We start from the raw sequence: 24,023 nt of genomic DNA, 5'->3' as shown, positions 1-24,023 counted from the left end.
TCCTTTCCGGCACAGCGCTGTACAACAACCAAAGTTCCATGTTTATGACTTGTACCATGGGTTACTTTGTTTGTCGCAGCATGGTGGGTGGCTTCTTGGTGGCTTTCATCCTTGAACCAAGAGCAGCTCAGGTAAGTGGAGAGGAGAGAGCAGGATGGCAAACCAGTTGGCTGTGCATGCTCACGCAGACCCTTTGGGCTGCTTCTCTGTCATAAGGCACCATGGATGAACTTTTGTTAAGGCCACATAGGCTGTAATCCCAGGCATGCTTACTCTGGAGCAAGACCCATTGGAATAAATGGGACTTACTCCCTAGTAAACAAGTACAAGTTCAATAGGTAACCTTTACAACAACGCTCTCCAAATGTTGCTGGTCTGTCATCCCTACTTATTGTCAGTCCTTGTTGAGGATGCTGGGAGGCGGGGGCAGGAGCATCTGGAGGGCAGCAGGTGGGCAGAGCAGGAGACTGCTGTCCCACAGTGTTTGGGGGGGGGGCGCTGGAGTCACAGTGGCAGCAGCAACCACTGCTGTTGGTTCTCCTGTTCCTTTCTCCCAGCTTTCCCGTAACGGTTGTGTGTTCTGCGGAGGGCAGGGAGGCAGCACATAGCCTTTTACTATAATATTTGCATTAAATTCTCCTTGATAAATGTATCAAATCCATGAATTGTGTCTTTAATTATAAATTTGCAATTAATTGCACATATTACACTTGTAATTTACAATATGGAAATTTAATTCAGTGAGTGACCTGTGGGTTCTTTGTCAAAGTACCCTTGCAGCCCACTTGGTCCGAGAGGTTGGACTGCCCTGCAAGAGTGGGACTGCAAGTCACGGCTATTTCCCCCCTCTAAGCTCAGTCTGACTTTGGCAAAGCTTAATACATAAGATTGCAGAAAAATGCAATAATAATTAAAGACTCTTTTGGAAGAGTGTCTTTGACTTGTATTTAGGAAAAGGGCAAGGAAGGGTGTTAAACATACCCAAGAGCCCATTGCTGTGGATGTCCCAGCCAACTGCAAAGGCCAGGGCTTTTGCAGGAATGGCAATGCGCAGCCCAGGCTTAAATGAACCACATGGTGTCCCGTCAGGGTCACCACTCCCACTCTGAATTGAGCTGAGCCACCACCCAGCAGTGTGGTTTCCAGAAAGAAACACAAGCCTGCTGCATTTTGTCCAAACCCGTGTAGCTGAGACATTTCTCCTGGCATGAGACAGCAGGCAGCTGCCAGGTTTAGCGGAGGTAATGCTTGATTTCTGAGGGCTGTTGGAACAAGGAGAATCGGCCAGGGCTGCTATGTGCAAGAAAGGGTGCAGAAGTTAACCGAATTCAGAGGATTCCCATGAAAATGAAAAGTCACATCCTTTCTCAGAATGACATCTGAATTTGTGTCGTCTTAGCAGCTGCATGCTAAAGGAACGAAAACTCTGAAATGTGTCCAGCTTTTGTTACTCTGGCCTTGAGCCCAGCAACCACAATAGAGTCTCAGCTCAAGCGTTTGCTTTTAGATCCGCTTGCAACCACATGGCAAACTTCCACTGCTGCACCCAGCTTCTGCAACTCGGCAAGCCATATCATCTGCTTGTGAGAAAGGCGATCATTGGGGCCTTTGACTTCCACCAGCTGAAAAGATGATTCAGAGAGAGAAGGAGAAGTTTCTCAGTAGGTTTCAAAGAACTGCTTTAAGGGAGTGGGCTGAAGCAGGACTAAGGGTTTGCATCCATTTGGTTTTTTACATCCTATACCCAGAGCCCTGCCCTCAGCCTTTCCCACTTAAATCACATACATGAAATCTGCCATGTTAAGCTCTAGGTCCCTAGGGAGAGCCAACTCTTTTTAGTTACATTTCCATCCTAAACAGAAGTTGCAAGATGCAAAGATTTGCAGCCAGTGCCAAATCAAACCAGAGCAAATGAGCGCAAGCCAGGTGGCCTGTTGGCTCCAACCAGAGGAAAGCAATGATAGCCGCTCTTAAAAACACTTTTAGCACAAGGCTGATTCTGATGTAATCTTTTGTAGACATCACTCATCAGAAAAAATGACGACATGGTTTCTTTATTTGTGGTTTGTGTAGAGAAAAGGAGATGGGATGCAGAACTCAATTACCTGACTGAATAATATCCATAATAATATACCTGACAGGTAATATCCAAGCAGTCCAACTTGGATCTGCATTTTGAATCACTGAAAAATTCAGATGCAATGGCTGCCTGATGAAGCCAGTTTCATAGCATGTGTCTTGTTCTTCCCACAAGGGGAAAATAAAAACAAGTGCGCTTTCCTAAAGGCGCACAAGTTTTGCAACCTTGGGATCTTTAAGTTTGTTTAGCAGAAAAACAACAACCAACAGGATGCAAAATCATTATTCTGAGGATTTTTATTGAAGACTTGCAGGTTCATCCAGAGAATAATGATTGATATCTAATCAACTACTAGTGCCACCCATAACAGTATGCAATGTAAGACCACAGAATCAATAAAATTCCAAAGAAACAAACCCAAGAACACTTAAAAAAAAAGCCTGCCAAGCGAATTGTGCCTGCCAAACCTCTCTGAGGGGCAAATAGTTCCACAGCATTGGGGCAACCACTGAAAAGGTTCTGCTAACGCTGCTCCCTCCACATTCAGGAGATGCCACTTGCTCCAAAGCAGCTCATGCTCAACAGTAAAAACACTCCAGCCTGGCTCCAGCCACCTTCCAACTAGCCTGAGGCAGTCGATGCTCAGAGGCCAGGCAGAACCGCTGCTTATCAGCCTCATTTCTTGATATAAACTGCTTAGATATCATTTACACTGATGACTGCAAGATTGGGGGGGGGGGTTATTTGGCTCCACCTGTTGGGCACTCTCATACATCACATCCCTGACCTGTACACTCTGCAACTTTAACAATGCAGCTGGGGTCAAACCTTAAAATGGTGATCTTCTGTTCTCCAAACGACGAGATCAGGGAGGCCGCCCCTGCAGTGACGCAGATCTCTGCTCAGCTGTCGGCAAACTCCACTCAGGAAAGGACCCCCAAAGCAACACGCCAGGTGCTACCAAAAAAAAGACCACTTTTTCTCCCTTCTTCCAAACTGCAAGGGGCTAGAAGACGGGATGGGAACCTCTGGCTCATGAGCCCCTCTGCCCCCAACTTCACTCTCCAATGATAAGGGGGTTTTTGTTGTTTTTTAAAGGTTTGGCACAATGGAAGAATTTTGAGAAACCTTACTACTGCCAAGAGGGTGCCGACGGGAAGGGTTAACCCCTCCCTGTGCACTGCAACCCCCACAAAGATCATCTCCTCCCCTGGGGAGGCTACAGGTTAACTACAGAGTAGATGAATGAGCAATGAGCAAATGGATGTGTGTATGTGAAGCAGCATATATAACGGTTGTGATCGTACACCAATGAGCACTAACTGACTTATGCAACAACCTCATTTGTTGTTGTTTTTTGTTTAATTTCATAAAATTTATTCGGGCACCGAAAAGAGTGCGGTGACGCTGCCTGCCTGATTTCTGACAGGCAGGGAACTCCTCTAAGTGCAGTTCTAACAATTCATCAACCAACTGCATTTTCATTGATGTGAACACTGATAAGACTTCCATAGATTCATATTGCCACATTATTACGCTGCTTGCCAAAATCCACTAGTACAAAACTCAGGCAGTGCCCCCCCCCAAGCCCTCCTCCTCCAGAAGGGTTTCCTGCCATGCCATGGCTGCTGGGCTTTGCTTGCTTGCTTGCTTTCTAGCCTTAAGTTCAGAGCAATTCAAAAACATTATTTTGTAACTCATATACCTCAAATGCCATTTTTTTCAGTAAACTACAGAAGAGACACAATGCCTCAAATTAAACTGAAGTATCAAGCAAGATGGACGCCTCCCCTTTTCCTGTAAGAAGGGAACCAGGGCAGCTCAAAGGGCCTTTGACACCTACCTGGGCCTGCTGGAGGGAAGAGAATCGGTCCCAGCTGATTAACGCTGCCGCTTTGCCCTCCTGAGCATTCCAGACATCCGCAATCCACTTTTCCAGGGTTTCAGGCAAAGCCTCATGCAGTAAGCGGAGCCTGGATTCAATGGCCTCCCTCCGGTTCTCATAGAAGCTGTCAGTGTAGAGATCCAGGGGGGAGGTCTGCAGGAAACGGACTGTCAGTGTGGCCCTGTCCCTCACCTACTGCTTCCCCTGCAAGAAAGAGGCTGGCGACACAAACCGTCTTAAGTTGCCAGAGTGCAGTAAAAGGCAGAGAGGCCCCAAACTACCACTTGTGAGCTTATTTGGATACTTAATACACTGTCCTCCTCCTAAGTGAAATAAGGCAATCTATAAAGTAACACAGTCCTTGAAATACACAACAACTCCGAATGATTTTCTATTAGCAGCAGCAACTAATCCGTATATCCAGCTGGGTGTCTCCTCCGCAAACACCCACAGAAAATATGCATCTTAACCAGTCACCTAAAACTATGAAGAGATGGGAGCAGACACATCTCAGTTTGGGAGAGAGGTTCACATGCAAAGAGCCCCCACCCAAAAGGCCCCCACTGCACACTTCATCCAGGTGGGTTCTTTGCCTTCTATGGGCTAAAGCGGCTGGCTGAAGAACCTCAGGATCTCCACTTCATTTCCTCGGTGACTCCGGCTCGCAACTGTGTGTCTGGGTGTCATCAAGCTGACCCCAGGCCACACTCGAATTTTGCTCTCTGGAGCCACAGAAGGAATGGCTCCTGGAATATGATTGGGAACATCTGGCAATTATTCTGGTGCAGTGATAAGGAGAAAGGAGCTCAGTTTTTGACTCAGCCATGAAACCCACCTGGACATAAAAACGTAAGATGAGGCGGTCCATCACCCCATCCCCAGGGTGGGCAGCCAGAGGCCCCTTATGGGAAGCCCCAAAGCAGCACAGGATGGCAACAGCCCACTTGTGCTGCTGCTCCCCAGCTCCGCCTCTGATCTTGGATGTAGCTAAGAGCCATCCTGGCTAGTATGTGCAGCCCCTGCTATAGCCACAGCCTTAGCCTGATCTTCCATGAATGTGAGCATTAAAGCCACCATCTAAGTGGGTGGCAGCAAATTCCACAGGTTAACTACACATTTTGAGGAGACATTCTTCGGTCCTGAATCTCCAACCTTTCAGCTTCATTAAATAAACACAAGGTCCAATGGGATAAGAGATGGGAGTAAAACTTCTCTATCAATTTCCTGCACATGATTCTTGAACCTAGACACCTGCACTCTGTCTTCCCTTTCTCAGGTTCTTTTCTCACAGGGGAACTGCTCCACCCTCTTGACCTTCGGCAGGTTCCTATCTCTGACCCCATCCTGCCTACCTCACAGGACTGTTTTGAGGATCAAACAAGATGTATGTAACTAAAGAGAGAGGGAGTGAAGGATAAAAATGATTTTTTAAATCATTATTACTTTTTTTGCAAACTGTTTTGAATATCCTTTTCAAACATCATCTACAAGAATAAAAAGCACTTTAAAAACAAGCAAACATGCCTGGTAAGGATTCCTGAAGACATCAGGGATGCCATCCATGAAGAGAATATCCCACATCAAGAGGCTGTAGAGGGTGCTGAACGTAGATCCTTCGCCATGAATCCCTGAGGAATTATCACAGCATCACAATCATGAAAGCCACTGCAGGATATTTAAGCTGCCAACTAAAAATTGCTACCTCTGACACCCAGTTTATCACTAACACAAAGCTCAAAGATGCACAGAGTACAACTCAAAATGATTTGGAAATCGGCAATGATGGGGACTTCTGGAAGGAAAGATGACTAACTAGATGTCAACTGCAGACACTCCCATTGGCAGAGATAATTATGTGGTGATTAACGATAACCAAGACATAAATCTTGGTTGTCCTGCACTCCCTTTTGAGATAGTGAGACCTGAGATTATCCTCACATGCTCTGAAGAAAGTTGTTTGTCACACTGGACACAATACGTTTTTGTGTAATCATTTTTTTATTGAAGGTTTTCGACATAAGATACTATAAAAATAGAGGGGGGGGGAGATGAGGAAAGGAAGAGAATAAAAAAAGGAAAGAAGGAAAAGAAGGAAAAAAGGAAATTACTAAGTCTTCCCACAGCCTCTCCTCACCCTGAGAGATCCTCTCTGCCCTCTATCTTCAACCCATTACCTTCCTGTGTGTATCTTTCTTGATATAAGATAAGGAACTTCAAATTGCAGAACAAAACATAAGGATAATTGGGGCTGGGGGGGAGGAAGAAGTCATAAGTAAGATATAAAAAGTTTTTTGTTTGTTTTTTTAAAGGAAAGTCTTCCAGTTCTCTGCCAATTATGTATATTATGGTTTATAACAATTATTCGAAAATGTTGGAAGTATGCACTCCAGGATAACTTTGGGCTCTATTAGTGTCCAGCTATTTCTCCATCTGCTAGGCAATGTTTCCTCAATCTTCATTCCCAGACCTCAGAATTCCCAGAATTCCAACAACTCTTGACTGCGCTAGAGGTCTTCTGGCCAACACCCACATTCCACAGTGGCTGTTCTTTCCAGTCCCTCCAAGGGTTGTGAAGAAGTTCAGGCAGAGGGGAGGGAGAGAATGAGGCATGACCTTCTGAGCATGTGAGGCTAGCTCTCATTTCAAAAGGGAGTTTTGGTAACCAAGATATATAACCCAGTTATCTTAAATTACCGCATAATTATCTCTGCTGACAGGAGTGTCAGCAATCGATGCCTAGTCCGCCATCACCTTCTCCGGAAGTCCCCAGAGACAAAACGGTTTGGGATGCGGAGGAGCATCTTAGGAGCGAGGAACCGCCATCATGCCCAGATGCAACATAATAGCCCTCAAGGTTAGCCTTCAGGGCATCAGGTCAGCAAAACCTACCTTCTTTCAACTACTTTAGAACTTGGAAGCAATTACAACTTGGGTGACCTATCTGCCAGTTAATTTTCAGGACCCAAACTGATTGCTACGTAAGAAGAGGCATTAACAAAAGGTTGCAAAACAAAGCAAAAAGTTTGCCTTATTATTGATTAAGAAACTTTACAAACAGAAAGTCGGCCATGATTTACCACTTCTTGGTGATTCTATTCTGTGAGGAAATTATCTGTTTCCTAGTATCTGGCAGGGAGCGGGGTTTGTGGAGGAGGGGAAGGAGATGCACTGAAACTGCAGAATCCACAAAACCACCTGACTATAGGGCGTTTTTAACCAGCTTCAGCTGGTGAAACAGTAGCAATGGTTCCTGGACTAGGATAACTTGACCGCAAGTTGCTCATACATCAGGTTTGATATGTGTAAAGCATGCTTAAATGAGGCTGAGGTTAGGTCCCAGTCTGGAAGCTTCATGGCGGAGTGGGAATTTGAACCCTGGTCTTCCAGGTCATAGTCCAACAGTCCAACCATTAAGCCACACTGGCTGCTTCCTGGTCACATGGCAGTGTGACAGAGCATTGGGAGGGAGGGGCAGAGTGCTGGCTGATGGCTTTCTATAGCAACGGCCAGCCATTACCTTGATCAAAGCCATGCTGCTTGTAGTGGGCTAATGCCAGCTCCTCGACAGAGCACACCACAGTGGAGGGCTCAAGGTCTTCTCCTGGGTCTTCGGCACCAACATCTTCCATGATAAACATGGACTTCCCCATTCCGGTCTGTGGGCACAGCTTTCCTTTGATGGTAACCTGCAAATCAAAACTACTGATGTTTTTACTTTGGCTGCTACAACACCATGCTTTTACCCAGTGTGCCACCATGATATATTTTCTGTGAGAGCGTGGTTTAAAGGTATGTTCAAAATAAACAAAAGGAGACTGCAGAAGGCGACTAGGGCAAGACGGAAATGGTGAAAACTTTACACAGGCCCCATGGAGAGGGTGGGGGGTCAGGAGGGAGAAGGAGCAAATTAAATCATATCACTATACACAGAGAGAGAGAGACCTTGGAGTGAAGGGTGTGTGATATACTGAGAGAGGGCCACTACATAGAAAACAGGGGGACAGGTGGGAAAGGCTGGATTTCACATCCTGATGAAAAATAATCAATTTGCACACAGGCTTATTGTCAGGGAACTGCCATCGGGGAGAGAGGTGGTGGACAGGCTCCAGGAGAATAGGAGAGAATCTGCAGCAGAAGAGGGAACCAGCAGGGGGAGTGCAGGAGTCACAGCGGAGGGGAGGCTCTGGGATGCTTCCAGTGAGAGTAGTGGAGAGGTAACGGGACCCCCGTTGGGAACTCCCACCCTTCGCCGGAAACTGTCACGCAGAGAGTCACGAAGGCGCATGTCCGTCAAACAGCTTTTATGTTGGCGTAAATTCCGTAGACGCCCACTGTCAGATTCTACCAGCGACTGACGGAGTCATGCTTTGGGGGCTCCGTTAGTGCCTCGGTTTGGATGACCAGCCAAACCCCAGAGGGATCAAGCTTTTACGCACAAGCAGCTCATTATCCCATCACAGCAATCTGACAGTCTTTGAAAGCAGCTTGTGCAAGCAGAAGGCATCATGAGCGAACCAGCCGGAACCGGAGGAGCAGGAGCTGGAGCTGGAGCAGGTCCAAGCCTGGAAGAAAGGTACAGGGCGTTGGAGGTCCAGCTGGTGCTGCAAACGGCGAGGCTCGAGGAGAGGAGGGCTCAAGATGCAGATAAGGGGAAGACCACCCCACTTGCCAGACGGGTGCCTGGATTGGTGCAGAAATTTGGGGGGGATCCCCGGAACTATCAAGCCATTAGGACAGAGATGCAATATGCTCTCAATCTACTGTTTGATGACTTCCCCAACGAGAACTCTAGAGTGGCGTACGTGATTGGCCATCTAGAGGGAGGGGCGAAGGACTGGGTTCGGCCCCTGATGGCAGCCAATAATGAAATCTTAAAGGACACAATGAAGTTTTTTCGCGCCATGGACTTGATGTTTTCCAGCGAGATCGAGCAGGGAGTGGTGCGCAGGCAGTTAATGGCGTGTAAACAGGGGAGCCGATCTGTACGTGAGTACTGGACTGAGTTCACCATGCTGATTCATAGACTTGGGTGGGACCTTGCTAGTGAACCTATTCAAATGCTGTTTGAAGAAGGTCTCTCTCCGGCAGTGAAAGATGAACTTTCCCGGGCGCCTAGGGCGGAGTCTATGGATCAGCTGACTAAATCAGCGCTGTCCATAGGAGCACGCCAGGAGGCTAGAGCTATGGAAAAGCGGGAAGGAAAGGGGGAACGTTGGAAGGACTTCCGCATTCCAGAGATTCCGGAGCAGCCTTTCCCGCCAGCAGAGCCGATGGAACTTGGAACAGCGCGCGCGCGCGCAGTTTCAAACACCAGTGAAGGGCGGAAGAAGGAGGGAAAGAGCGGCAAGAGATGCTATCTCTGCCAACAGCCAGGTCACTTTGCCAGAGTCTGTCCGCAAAGGAAGGAATGGCAAGGGATGGCGGGAACTGTTGGGGGGAAGGAGGAAGAAGAAATCACGGAGCAAGTAAAAGCCAACGCCTGGTTGCCAACATCAGGGCACAGCAGCCAGGCCAGGGAGTAATGAATGTGCCCACGCCGGAACATCCAAGACCAGCGCTTGTGATAGAGGTGTTGCTGGAACTGGCAAACGGACACCCACTGAAGATAAAAGCGCTATTGGATTCAGGTAGCTCATGTAATTTCATGAGCAAGGAGTTTGCAGCTGAACACCAGATACAGACTATCCCATTGAGTAAGCCTTTGCAGGTTACCACGATTGATGGGAGGGAGCTGTTGGGAGGAGAAGTGAGCCAACAGACTGTACCAATGATAATGAGGGTGGCACGACACACAGAACTGATAGCGTTTAACGTAGCCACCTTGGGAGGAGCTCCTATTATCTTGGGTATGAGCTGGCTGGCGCTACACGATCCGCTAGTAGGCTGGCATCAGAGAGTGGTTTCCTTTGGATCAGCACATTGCCTAGAACACTGCAAGGAGGGAGAGGCTCAGGCAGGCGCCAGGGCCACTCTAGCAGGGATGGAAGTGATGGACAAGGGGAGGGTGCCACCACAATACGCTGACTTGATTGACGTATTCAGCGAAAAAGAAGCAGATAAACTGCCCCCGCACAGACCCTTTGATTGTCAAATTACCTTACTCCCAGGAGCACAATTGCCAGTGGGCAAGCTGTATGCAATGTCAGACAGTGAGATGCAGGAGTTAAGGGAGTTCATTGACAAGAATCTCAAGCGAGGTTTCATCAGAGAGTCACGAGCGGTGGGGGGCAGCCCAGTGTTCTTTGTGGACAAAAAAAACACGGGCAAGCCCAGGCTTGTATGTGATTTCAGGGCCCTAAATGCAGTGTCAGAACCAGCGACTTTCCCTATGCCTAGAATTGATGACATTCTAACACGGGTGAGAAAAGGGAAAATTTTTACCAAGCTGGACCTTAGGGGGGCATATAACTTGATACGTGTGAGAAAGGGGGATGAGTGGAAGACCACTATGTTCACCCCCTTGGGGGCCTTTGAGTACCTCGTTATGCCTTTCGGATTACAAGCGGGCTCCGCCTGCTTTCAATCATTCATGAATCACGTCCTGGGGCCACTGCTCTACAAGAACTGCGTAGCGTTCTTAGACGACGTCCTGGTGTACTCAGACAATGAGGAGCAGCATGTGCGAGATGTAAGAGAGGTACTGAGCAAGCTGCGAGAAAACCGGCTATGGGTGAAACTGGAGAAGTGTCAGTTTCATACCAAGGAGGTGGAATTCCTGGGGTACCGGTTGTCTGACAAGGGATTGGCCATGGATCCCAGCAAGGTTCAAGCGGTACTGGAATGGAAAACACCAAAGACCAAGAAGGACGTGCAAAGGTTCCTGGGCTTCGGAAACTTCTATAGGAAGTTCATCAAAAACTTTGTCCATTTAACAGCGCCCATCACGGATTGTCTTAGTAGCAAAAAGAAATTTGTTTGGACGGAAGAAGCGCAGCGGGCGTTCGAACGCTTAAAGCAGGCGTTTGCGTCGGAAGAGCAACTTTTGCACGTGGATCTACAACAACCAATGAGAGTGGAGACTGACGCGTCAGACCGAGCGGTGGGGGCCGTTCTTCTCCAGCCGGGAAAAGATACGTCTGAATGGAGACCGTGTGCATTCTTCTCGCGGAAGTTGAACAAATCCGAGAGGAACTACACAGTATACGACTGAGAACTGCTCGCCATTCATGAAGCATTCCGGAAATGGCAGCACTTGCTGATTGGGGCGCAGCACAAGGTTCAAGTCCGAACTGACCACAAAAATCTGGAATACTGGAGAACAGCCCGAGTGCTGAACCAGAGACAAGTGCGATGGGCCCAGGAGTTCTCCAAATTCCACTTTGAGATTCGTTACGTGCCCGGCTCCGAGAACGTGAGGGCGGACGCTCTTTCCAGGAAACCTGAGTACTTAGAGGGGGAGGGAGCGCCTGAGGCAAGGCATGTAATCCCTGAAGACCGCTGGGTGTGTGGGGCGGCATTGGTGGGGCAGAGGGAACTGATAGAGGGTACGGAGAACGATGAATACGCCCAAGAGAAACTCAGAGAGCTCCGGAGGACAGAGGAGAACACAGGGGGGTTTGAAGAAAAGAACGGGGCGTTGTATTACAAAGGGGCACTGTACATACCCGACGGGGAACTGAAGGGCAGAGTACTCAAGCAGTTGCATGACAGCCCCACAGCGGGACATTTTGGACAGCACAAAACCATGTAGTTGGTTACCAGGGAGTTTTGGTGGCCCAAGGTGAGGGAGGACATACGGGAATATGTCAGGGGTTGCGACAGGTGCCAGCGAGCGAAAGGAGAGAGGGTGGCGCCAGCGGGGCTATTACAACCCTTACCCACGCCCGAAAGGCCATGGGAGGCAGTATCCATAGATTTTATGACGGACCTGCCAAAATCCAAAGGCAAAACAGCTGTCATGGTGGTGGTAGATCTATTAACCAAGATGTGTCATTTTATAGCTTGTTCACATGCAGTCACAGCGGAGGAAACCGCCAAGTTGTTTGTAGAACATATTTTTAGGTTGCATGGCGCCCCCTTGAGGGTTTTAAGCGACAGAGGGAAACAATTTACTTCCAGGTTCTGGAGGAAACTTATGAGCTTACTGCACGTAGAACTCAATTTCTCAACTGCCCGGCACCCAGAAACCAATGGGCAAGCGGAAAGGGCAAATGGGATTTTACAACAATACCTGAGGTGTTATGTAAAAGACAGAGAAAATGATTGGGTGGATAAGTTACCTCTAGCAGAATTTGCCTACAACAACGCGGAGAACGTGTTCACAGGGATGAGTCCCTTTCTGGCAAATTATGGGTGTCACCCCCGGGCATTCCCAGGAGAGGGAGGGGAGAGGTGGAGCGTGCCGGCGGCGGAATATTTTTTTGAAGAGATGGAGGCGATCCACCGTCAGCTTCAACTTAACTTAGAGAAAGCCAAGGAAGAATATAAGAAGCAAGCAGACAGAAATAGGAGGGAAGGTGAAACTATAAGGGTGGGGGACCGGGTGTGGTTGTCCACCCAAGGGCTACCGTTCAAGGGCGGGAGTAAGAAATTGAGGCCCAAAAGATTGGGACCCTTTGAGGTCATACAGCAGGTCAACCCAGTGGCATTCAAACTCAGGCTGCCCAGTCACATGAAATTACACCCAGTATTTCACAGGTCATTACTGTCGCCGTACCGAGAGGGACGTGAGTGGGGGGAGCGTGAGAGAGAGGCCACCCAAACGCCCGTGATAGAAGAGAGAGAGCGCGACATGAACGTGGCAGGAATCATTGATTCCAGGTGGAAGGGGAATCAGGTGGAATATCTGGTAGAATGGGAGGGGGAAGTAGAGTCGGAAAACACTTGGGTACCAGCAGAGGTAGTCAATGACGAGGTTTTAATAGAAACATTTCATCAGCGTTTCCCAAGAAAACCGCAACCCGTGGCACGATTTAGAAGGGAACACTTTGGGACCACCGATGAGGAAGGAGAGTTTGAAGGGTTCCCAGAGTCAGGGGTGGGTGAAGAAGCCGACTCCGACGAAGAAGAGGAAGACGGGGAGAGAGACGGTACGCCATGGCTAGAAGTGTTAGAATCCTCGGACGACGAGGAGAGTTCCTTCAGGGGCTTTCCGCCCTCACCGCCAGTGGGAGAGGAGGCGGGAGGGGGTGAAGGGGGCCCTGGGGGGGAGGTGGATGTCAGGGAACTGCCATCGGAGAGACAGGTGGTGGACAGGCTCCAGGAGAATAGGAGAGAATCTGCAGCAGAAGAGGGAACCAGCAGGGGGAGTGCAGGAGTCACAGCGGAGGGGAGGCTCTGGGATGCTTCCAGTGAGAGTAGTGGAGAGGTAACGGGACCCCCGTTGGGAACTCCCACCCTTCGCCGGAAACTGTCACGCAGAGAGTCACGAAGGCGCATGTCCGTCAAACAGCTTTTATGTTGGCGTAAATTCCGTAGACGCCCACTGTCAGATTCTACCAGCGACTGACGGAGTCATGCTTTGGGGGCTCCGTTAGTGCATCGGTTTGGATGACCAGCCAAACCCCAGAGGGATCAAGCTTTTACGCACAAGCAGCTCATTATCCCATCACACTTATGCTAAAATCTGATACATCTTCTGTTCCTGGGGGAGGGGGGTGACTGGGGGAAACTTAATGTTTTTTTCATATTTGTTTGAAAAAACTTTTAAAAATCTTTTATATAAAAAACAATCAATCAAAGTGCAGAAATCAATTATTATCCTCTATATACCCCCTATGCAAAAGAGGGAGTATCCTCAGCCTTGGGAGAAGAAGTCCAAAGTTTGCAGAATGACAAAGAACCTTTAGGGAAAAGAAAAACCTGCAAAGTGGTAAAAATCCAAAACTAGCCCAATAAATATTGAGCATGCTCAGTAGCAACAGATTGTTGGGTGACCAGGCGGCGAGGGAGAGGAGAGAAGATGAATGGAGTATCCTGCCATTGGGCACAGCTGACTGGCTGGCACCCTGGACAAGAACACTGTGCACTGCAATGTTTTCTCACTTACAGAACTCTAAATTATAATGAGAGAGAAGTGGGGGGTGAGAGGGAAGAGAGGCTGCTACTTAAACTTCGCTAACACCAGCTAAAAATAAGACCACCCAGCGCTTAAGTGCTGTCTCCTTGTCAGCCCTTTGACTCATTTTGGGGACTGACAAATGGGGCTGCTGTAAGGACTGGAAATTTGTTCTCACATTGCACGTCTCATTGAACACGTAGGAAGGAAGCCCCATACGACTGCTGAAGCAGCTCTCAGGTGGGGACAGCAAAGGAGGAGAACAGCACAGAAGGGAACATAGGCCTCTGAAGCGTATTAAATGAGACATGGGAAGACACAAGAGGCTGGTGCTCTGATGGCAGCTCTTGCAGGAGAAAGAATGCAGTTGGGCAAAACATGTTCAGGAAAGTGGCAACTCAAGGATCATTTTGAGAAGTATAAGGATGGTAGGCAGTGAGGAGAAATAGAGGAGTACAGAAAAAGGATGGTTAGAATTGCTTCAAAAAGAACAACAATTTAAAATGCAATCTGCAAAATGCATCACAATCATTCATGCAGACAAGCATGCAAATAGTGCACACCCAAGACCACGCAGGTCAGATGCAGGACAGCACATTTCCCCAGGTTTTAATAACAATACTGTCCGAACAGACCCCACAAACACCTGAAGCAGCTTTGATGCTGTCAGATCTGCTGCTCTGATTCTGACTCTAGTGGAGTCACTGCAGGGCACAGAATGGCACCTTTTGGGTGCTTGCTGCAGCTCTGTACATATAGATAGGAGGCCCCAATTGTGCACCTCAGCCCCAAAATCCAGCTTCCTAAAAAGAAGGCCAGCAGTTTATTAATGGTTTGGACTGTCTGACTGATCAGCTGGCACATGCCCACTATGCCAGTCAGCTGAAGTGGCTCACCAAGGGAAAAAGTTATTTCCCATCACCTGCGATCTGAGATTGTTCTAATTGGCAGCACTGAGGACTGCGTCTGGGGCTTCTGCATGAGAGGCTGCTGCTCAGTCTCTGAGCTAGGGCTCCTACATTTAGTAAAACTCAATATAACCAGATGGTTTATACCAACTCAGACTATTTGCTCACCCACCTTCCCAGGGAGACTCTTTCTAACTGCAGGCACACAAAGAGCAGGTGCTACTCCTGAGTTATCTGAACGGGGCAATATGCCACACACAAAAACACTTCCTCTGGGATTGTGTTAGTTTGCATCAAAGAATTCCTAACACCCTGCATTGTGACAATAAAAGCTCATGAATGGCCGACGCAGAATGTGAACACCTAGTTTGTTCTGATCAGTTTCTACAACCAGCGGCAGACAGGCCAACAAGCCACAGCTTGTTTCGTCAAAGCTTGGCGAACATCCAGGGTGGAGTAGCTCAACAAACCACAGTTAAGCAAGGCTGCTGGATTTGGACATAATGCCCAACCACAGTTAAGACCACCAACAAACCATGGCTTGACACTGTGGCCTGTTGCCAAAAAACAAACCATGGTTAGCCTGCTGTCCTTAACATACCCAGTGCAAGGGGGACAAACAGCTGGTAGTTTAACTCTTTATTGACGAAGCATGCACTTAGGGCAGCTCCTAAGTTGTTCAGAACACACACACTCTTCTGGAGACCAAGTAGCTGGCACCCCCTCCCCCAGCCTGTGCACTGAACCGGACTGTTGGAACAACAGCATGACATGCCTTCACCCAAACTGTAGAACCTTCGTCTAAAGGGGCACACACAAGCCACCTGTGACTTCTGCTACACAGAAGTTGCTGTTGTGCCTGTCTCTTCAAGCCCCTCCTGGTCCTGAGGGACCGTGGTGGAGGGGATGGAGGGGATTCCACCGCCTCCCTGTCAGGCACTTTGGCTTCCTCCAGGACTGGCTCCTGCCCTGTATCCTGCATCTCCTCCCCTAGCTCCTCCTGCTCAGACTCTTCCCCTGCCTTCAGCCCTGGCTCCTGCCTTGCAGCAGGCACAAAACCCCACAAACCACTGCCCCCTTCCCCTGGGTCAGTCTCTGGCCCTACAGCCTCTGCCACCCACTCCTCAGTGCCCTGCCAGTCCCTGACACCTGCTAGGTTCACATGTACAAAAGCACCACCTTTGGCTAAACAAACCATGGATTAGCATTATGTATGAACTGGGTGTGAACCATTTTAGAAGCCAAGATGAAAAAGAAAAAAAAACAGTCTGGCACCTTTCCACATTCCCAATTTATAAATGTACACCAGACCACAAAAGAGAGGCTTCTCCGGACATCCAATAGCTACTCACATGGGCAACATCTTCCACGGAAAGAAGCGGCAGATCTTGGAGGAGATGCCCTATCTTCTTACACGCTGAAGAATTTTTCATCCTCTGGGCTCGCTGGGACAGGGAGAGTCGATGGCCTGTGCGAACAAATGGGTCCTGGAGACCTTTCCTGATGCACCTGATGGCCTAGCAGACAAGCAAGCATTGCAGAGAGGTGAGCAAACGGACCCCCCCCCCCACCAAACCAAGAGGGGCAGGTGGAGGTCCTCAAGCACAAGTTGCCCCATCCAGGGTTGACAAGCCAGATGGAAGAAGGTGCTTGTGGGAGAGCAAGGAGAGTAGACATCACCCTTCCAAGCAAGGTGCAAAGGGGGCAGAGATGGGTGCATTTACCTCCTCTGTGTCTTTCAAGTGCTGGTGCAAGTTAAGAGCCAGGCGATCCCACCACCGTCCTCTGCTGTCAGAACAATAAACGTCTTGGGCCAAAAGATCCTGAAGCTGTTCCACTGCCTCCTAGGGCAGACATGAGGCCAACAGTCAAAAAAAGGTGTGTAGCTTGGTGACCAAGGGACTAAGCCAGGGATAGCTAACCTGTGGCCCTCAAACTACGCTGGACTCCCAGATCTCACCAGCCCTGGTCAGAATGGTCAATGGTCAAAAGATGATGCTAGTTTAGATATCCAGCAACATCTGCAGGGGGCCACATTGACCATTCCTGGACCGTGCTGTGAATTGGGAAACTCCTATCTCACTCCTTGCCTCTGCCACAAGCTCTCTAGGTGGCCCTGGGGAAAGCTGGAACACCAGCTTTCTATATCTGCATTATGGGGGCACTCAAGTAATAGAAGCCTATCTTACAGGGTCTGTTGTAAGGATTATGGCAAGGGAAAGTATGTGAAGCACTTCAAAGACTTTAAACTGCAATACAGAAATGCTTAGTAGTAAAACGTGACAGTGGCCCTGCAACAAAAATTGCCTGAGTGTTAAGTAGTTTTTTGTTTGTACTTTTAGCAATCTTCAGGGTTTCCACCAAGCCCGTTGACACCTGCCCCCTTTGCATGGATAGTGCCCTTTCGGCCACATACCCTGAACATTGGAATTCGATACCATTTGCAGCCAGGACAGGCTGGTCCTTTCAGAGCTTCCAGTCAGCTTTATGACTTTGCTACAGAAGTGCTTGTTGTCCGGCATTCCCTGGCCCCAGCACATTGCGCATTTAAATGCCTGGCTTCTTCACCACACAGCTTTTCGGGAATGATGAGGACACACCTCTTTGCCCTGGCCTTTTGACAGATATCTGAGACATACATTTTCAGGGCCCACACTATTCCTTGTGAATACATCTCAATCATTTTTAATTCTGGATTTTTTAATTGCTGTAACCTGCCCTGGGACCTGCTGGTGAAAGGCACTTTATTTATTTATTCATTCATTCATTCATTCATTCATTTATTTTTAATTACCTTATACATATGTAGTCTCTGCAAGATCTCAACACCCTGGGAGAAGATTCGTGTGTACACCCACCCAACAGTGAAACGCCTCAAGTATTCCGGGAGGGCTGCATGGTACCTGCAAAGGGGGGGGGGGGGACAAAACATACAGGACAGGAAGTCTTTGCCATGGAACTACCCACTCTAGCTGTGATTCGTGTACTGCATGGGGTTTGAATAGATGACCCCTTGGGTCCCTTCCAATTCCATGATTCTATGAAAAAGGCTGGAGATGGGCAATTGCTTGGGAGAAGCAAAAGCTGTAAGACAGCCACCATTTCCTGCAATGCACAGGTATCCCTCCTATTGCTATGTCAGGGGAGAGTCGCAGCTCAGTGGTAGAGGGCCTGGCCCTGCACACAGAAAGTCCCGGGTTCAATCCCTGCCATCTCCAGGTGGAGATGGGGAAGACCCCTGCCTGAAATCCTGCCTAGAGTACAGGCATTACTGACCTAGATAGGCCAACAGCCTGGCACAGTACCGCACAGCCTTCCATGTTTCTAGGAAGGGGATATAGCTTAGTGCGGGGGTTCTCAACAGGTGAGGCAGGACAGGATGGCATGTGTGGCAGCAAGATTCAGAGACAATCAAAGAAACACTCAACATTTCAGTGTGTGACATGCACTGGACTCTTTTTGGATATACAACCAGAAACAGTATCCATGCCTCTCTTCAAGAGCCTTGGCTATTCTTCTATAGTTCTCTATGACATATTGTTGTGAACAGGGATTTTCAGCTCTGACAAATATGAAAGATCAGAAAAGAGAAAGACTTCTTTGTGGTGATGAGGAGACAAGAGTTTGTTCGTCTCAAATTAGACCTAATACAAATGAGATTACCTGGCAAAAGCAAGCTCACATACACCTCTCATTGAGTTAAGGTACAGATGTAAGAGGCTTTTTTAATAATTATATTTTGGGAAGGATTCATGTTCTTACATACCTGCATTGTTATATATTTTCTGGATGTTCCATGATCACATTATAAAGCAGTAGTGTTTATTATTTATTTTGGCTGCGTCAGACCAACACAGCTACCTACCTGAATCTAAAATAAAATCTGTGTTGCGCAAAAAAGTAACAAGGAAGGAAGGCTGGACTACATTTTGAAGGCAGTCGGCCAAATATCCAGAGCAGTTCACTGTAACTCTACAGAATCCTTTTGGAAGCGGAAGAGTCAACATGAGGCTGGTTCCCATATGCACAGGGTAACGAGGTCTTGCAAAAGGCCTCCCACATGGCCAAATCTCAGGACAACAAAGATTCGCCAGTGTACTGAAGAAAGCTTATGCCACAATAGATGTTAGCCTTCTCAAAGGAATCTTTTAAACTATGAACTATAAACTATAAAATGAGGCCCTTTATTATTCTCTTGAATTTCTGGCCAGGAATAATACCCTAAGCTATTCAAGGGTTTTACTGTCAAGAATAAATTCGCCTGCAAGCTCTTTTTCAGGGAAAAATGAAAACCCATTCCCCAATTCACCTCTGCGGAGCTGAGGAACAAAAACATGGAACTGTGACAAATAAACCCTGATGATCAATGCTTCCTAGAATACCAAAGCTGCAAACAAAACAGACTCTGGTTTTATTTATAGCAGAGAACATGAGCCACTTGTCAAAGGCAGGCTACACCCGCCCTGGATTCAGCCCTGATCCTGGATGCCCAGGTCTCTGCAGTGGCCAGGATTGCCTTTGCAGAGTTAAAGCCACTGTACCAGTGGAGATGCCTGATCTGTCCTCAGTTACACTCACCTTAGTTACATCCCATTTGGATTTCTGTAACACGTGGGGCTGCCTTTGAGAGGTCCTCAGAAATTGCAGCTGTCCCAAGGAGCTGCAGCCCGACTGTGGAGCAGGGCTGGTTATAGGGAGCACACGACTCCCTCATTATAGCAGCTCTCCACTGGCTGTTTCTGGGAACAATTCAAAGTGCTGCTTATGACCTATAAAGCCCTCATGGCTTAGGCTTAGGCTATTCAAAGGACTGTATTCTCCCACATGAAGCTGCCCAGCTCTTCAAGCGAGGCCCTTTTCTCAGTCCCACCTCCCTCCCAGGCACATCTGGTGCAAAAATGGGAAGAGGGACTTCTCAGTGGCTGCTCCTAGACTCTGGAACGCCTTTCCAGAGAAACTGGATTGGCTCCCTACTTGTCCTTCCTCCATCAGGTGAAGACTGCTTTAATTCTGCAAGCTTTGGGGAAATGACTGTTTTTAAGGAAATGGCTTTTAAGAGTGCTCTGCTATTTTTACATCTTTTAAATGCTATTATAGTTTAATGACTTTTAAAACTGTATTTTATATGTTTTGAACTTTTGGTGTTTTATCCATGATTAATCGGGGGGGGGGGACCTTGAGTCCTGCTTCTGGCAGAAAGGTGGGATGATGAGAATAATAATAATAATAAATAATAATAATAATAATAATAATACAGCGGAAATGAGATCACACTTTGTTTCAGCCCCCCTTCCACTTTTTTGAGTACAACTTGCATCAAGCCCTAGCCCACACATGTGTTCACTGCAGATCACACCCCCCCCCTTGCCTCCTCCTGCTCCACTCAGCCTTCATACCTCAAAGAAAAGTGTTCCCTCAACTCCTGCCAGATTTCTTTGGCCACCTCATAGAGTCTGTGCGCCTCCTTCCAGTTCCCATGGGTCACAGCCACAGAGATGTCATTTGATAAGTACGCAGCACTGGCATACCTAGTAAGAAATAAATAAATAAATAAATAAATAAATAAATAAATAAATAAATAAATAATAATAATAATTTAAAGCAATGATTTCAAGATGAAGGCCACCATCTCAGAACAGATTATGCTGTAGCATTTGTTTATGCAGTATTTATATCCCAGCTTTTAGAGATGAAACCTTTCTTCTAAGGTGCCTCACAATAGCATTATTAAGCAAATTCATACAACATATTTTTAAAGATAGTTTTGAAACACCTACTTAACAATAAAGATTACTGCTATAGCAGCAGCAGCCAGCAATCAAATCAGAACAGCATTCAGCCTGGTGTTTCCTCAGAGTTACAGAATGGTGTGCCACCATAATAACAGCATCCCAACTAAGATCTGTAAAATCCACCTTCCCCAGCCAGTTGCCCTTCAGGTGCTTTAGGAAGCAACTTCCATCAGACCTAGCTGACCACGGTCTGACCTGCATGTAGAGAGCGCCAGGTTGGGGAAGACTGCCTACAATTATGGTAAAAGTACCACCTGCCAAATCCCAATTAGAACAGAATTTCTTAAATGTGGAATCATGGCATCATGCCATAACTCCCAAACCTGTGAGCTGAGTCCCCAAATCTTTTTTCAGAGGTCCACAGGTTACGCACTCCAAGTTTAGGGTCTATATTTATATCAAGAGAGGTGGATGGGTAATTGGACCTCAACTTATGAACGTTCTTTCCTTTTCCACATACCGTAGGTTTCAAATATTTAATGTTTAAATTTGCATGCAGCTTTTTAATTTGCATCACTGTCAGAACAATCAAATGCCAAACCATTTCAAATCATAATATATCAACATATGGACCATGTCAATGGCCCATCTGGCCCAGCATCCTGTTCTCACAGTGGAAAAGCTGCAGGCAGGATCTGAGCAGCAGAGCACTCTTCCCTGACAGTCCCAAAAACAACCCAGTTGGATTATATGAAGAAGAAGAAGAAGAAGAGTTTGGATTTGATATCCCGCCTTTCACTCCCTTTAAGGAGTCTCAAAGCGGCTAACATTCTCCTTTCCCTTCCTCCCCCACAACAAACACTCTGTGAGGTGAGTGGGGCTGAGAGACAGAAGTGTGACTGGCCCAAGGTCACCCAGCAGCTGCATGTGGAGGAGCGGAGACGCGAACCCGGTTCCCCAGATTAGGAGACTACCGCTCTTAACCACTACACCACACTGGCTCACATTGTCACATTTTAAACTCATCATAAAGCAAACGTAGCAATTCATTAAAACATGTCAACAATAATAAGACCAGAAGCCACTGCATGGCAGTACTATACAAAAACTAACAAAATGTATAAAAGCTTTCACAGAGGTTAAAAATCGAAGGTGTGCAGAATTTCAGGTGGGAAGAGTGTGTTGCCCTCAAGTCCTGCTTGCAGGCTTCCCCTGGGCACCTGGCTGGCCACTATGAGAACAGATCGCTGGATTAGGTGGGTCTCTGGCCTCGTCCAGCAGGGCTCCTTCTGTAAAAAGTAATTAGAAAAACTACAGTAAGAAGGGCGGGAAACAGTATCCAGGGCCTTCTGGATGCCTCCCTACCGGATGAAATCATCCCGATCCTGGAATATCTGGGTTTTCCTGTTGACTGTGTAACTGGGGAAGATCATGCGGCCCATGTTCACCATGAGGACTGTGGAAAGTTGTCCTTGGCCACCACTTCCAGCTTCTTCATCCTCCACTGGGTCAGTCAGGGAAAAGAGCAGCAGCACCCGTGAGAAGACTGTCCGGGGAACTTTATGAACCCTGACAGATCTGCCAGCCACATCTTTTGCTCTGAGGAGTACGCAACAACAAGAAGAAGGAAAAGGAAAGTCAACATGAACTAAACACCCTCAGGTCTTCTACAGAGACACATGGTCCAACGCTTGCTTAGAATTATGTCCCACAATGTCCAATGGGGCTGACTCTTTTGTAAGGGCGAGGCTCTTTAAAAGGATTTTAGCCCCTAAACCATTTTTTTTCCAACTGTTTCTCTGGCAGATTACTAGGCCAGGGGTTGCCAACCGTTCTGGGCCTATGGGCCCATCTGCAGATGGGAGGCATTGTCCTGGACCCCTGTACACACTCACCGTCTGCAACCCAGTAAACAACACACCTTATTTGTTTGCTTGCAACAGGATGCTTCTTTGTAGTCTAATTCCATTGATGGGAGGGTGAGTGTGAATGTGGGTGTAAATGTATTTATCACAAAGCATACCTAAGGATAAAAGGAAGCAAGCACTTTCCAAAACCTTAGTGCCTCTTACAGAGTTGAGAAAGACTTGTAGACAAAACAAATCATCATCATCATCATCACATGCCCCATGGGATTGCAGGAGCTGCACTAGATGTCCTGTGGGGTACACATCCAACTCTACAATTCTGTGACTCCAAATGTCCACGTTCTCCTGCCTTCTCAAGTGACTCCTCCCTTCCCTCCGTGGCCCCGAGATCTGTGAACTCCTTCCAAGAATTCAACCCACTAGACGAACATCAGACCCAGGCAACAGGAATGGACAATGTTGAGCTGCAGTCCAAATTATCCAGAAGGCACCAAGGTTGGGAAATGCCAAGTGACACAGGACAACCTTCTCTCTCTCAGGTCCCTCCTCCCCCCCCCTATTTCTATGAAGCCACTGTCTGATCCCTTAAGCCTTGATGCCAACTGAAACTGGACCAAGTTAACTTTTTTGAGTCACTTCCCTGTTCCCCCGCTGCTAGAACAGTTACTGCATGCTCCTTGCAAACAGGTTCTTTGGATTGAAGGTGGTCCTTTTCCTAAAGCAAACAGCTCTGCAAACTTTACTCAGCAACAACATAATAATCTCAAATCATGCAACTGGAAACTGCTGGGCTAACTTCAGCAAGGCAATGGAACACACCACATCTAAATTTACTACACATATATTATCAAGATATTTGGTTTGCTGCTCTGATGCAAAAAATTAACACACAAGGTGAAAGCGCTAAGAAAAGGAAACCAAACAGACAAATTTGGTGATCTATGGTATCATTTCATTGAATTTGCATGTAACAAAAATTTAATATCCCCTCAAACACATGGCAATTTATGGCTAACAACTCTTGGTTAAATGCACTATCGTCTATTTTGCTCCTTGTACCATCGTATTGCAATGACCTTGTCCATGCATCAGTGATATTGATTTCTTGTAATTTTCAATCAGAAAGATCCATTTCATTTATGTTCACCCTTTTTATGCGTATGAAAGCGAAATGAGTATGTTTAAACAACATCAGCTCAGGAATAGAATTTCCCTTAGCTTTATGTTCTTCCTCTGCCACCTACAAAAATAGATAGAACAATGCAGCTGAAGTGCTGAGATGCTCCTCCAAAATTACACACACATCAACCAGGATATTCATCTGCTTAAAAACCAGTGCATAGTTCAAGAGTGAATTATAAAAAGGAGTCTCCTGAAAGGTGCCTGTTGTGCTTATGGCAGCTGTTGAAAACTGGATTACAGTGGAACAGAAAGTACAGCATTTCTTGAAGCAAAGAACAGAGGCTTTGCAAAAACCAAATATCCTCTAGCCTCTATCTTTCTTTAAAAAGTGTAGGAACAAATTATGGAGACACAGAATACTGGTATGTTTT

The 24,023-nt window shown here is 47.3% G+C and overlaps 1 protein-coding gene across 2 annotated transcripts in view; it reads right to left on the bottom strand.

Annotated features, from left to right (window-relative positions):
• Positions 1 to 652: 652 nt before the first annotated feature.
• FAN1 (FANCD2 and FANCI associated nuclease 1) overlaps positions 653 to 24,023 on the bottom strand; it is a 34,216-nt gene continuing 10,845 nt past the window's right edge. Inside the window, exons 4-13 of one of the 2 annotated variants that reach the window (XM_081838812.1) lie at positions 21,968 to 22,201; positions 20,267 to 20,398; positions 17,665 to 17,773; positions 16,595 to 16,714; positions 16,223 to 16,387; positions 7,483 to 7,651; positions 5,490 to 5,593; positions 3,924 to 4,118; positions 2,909 to 3,037; positions 653 to 1,622 (exon numbers count right to left, since the gene is read on the bottom strand). In XM_081838812.1, coding sequence (XP_081694938.1) covers positions 1,485 to 1,622; positions 2,909 to 3,037; positions 3,924 to 4,118; positions 5,490 to 5,593; positions 7,483 to 7,651; positions 16,223 to 16,387; positions 16,595 to 16,714; positions 17,665 to 17,773; positions 20,267 to 20,398; positions 21,968 to 22,201 — 1,495 coding nt within the window. In that variant the 3' untranslated portion in view covers positions 653 to 1,484. Of the gene's footprint in view, positions 1,623 to 2,908; positions 3,038 to 3,923; positions 4,184 to 5,489; positions 5,594 to 7,482; positions 7,652 to 16,222; positions 16,388 to 16,594; positions 16,715 to 17,664; positions 17,774 to 20,266; positions 20,399 to 21,967; positions 22,202 to 24,023 lie in introns of those variants that run through there. The other variant, XM_081838813.1, reaches the window with a different exon arrangement.

Source organism: Podarcis erhardii (genome assembly GCF_964252035.2).
Source record: "Podarcis erhardii genome assembly, chromosome: 14".
In the NCBI taxonomy this organism is placed as follows: Eukaryota; Metazoa; Chordata; class Lepidosauria; order Squamata; family Lacertidae; genus Podarcis; species Podarcis erhardii.
Note: the sequence above shows the minus strand (reverse complement) of the source record. Positions and strands in the feature narration are given on the sequence as shown.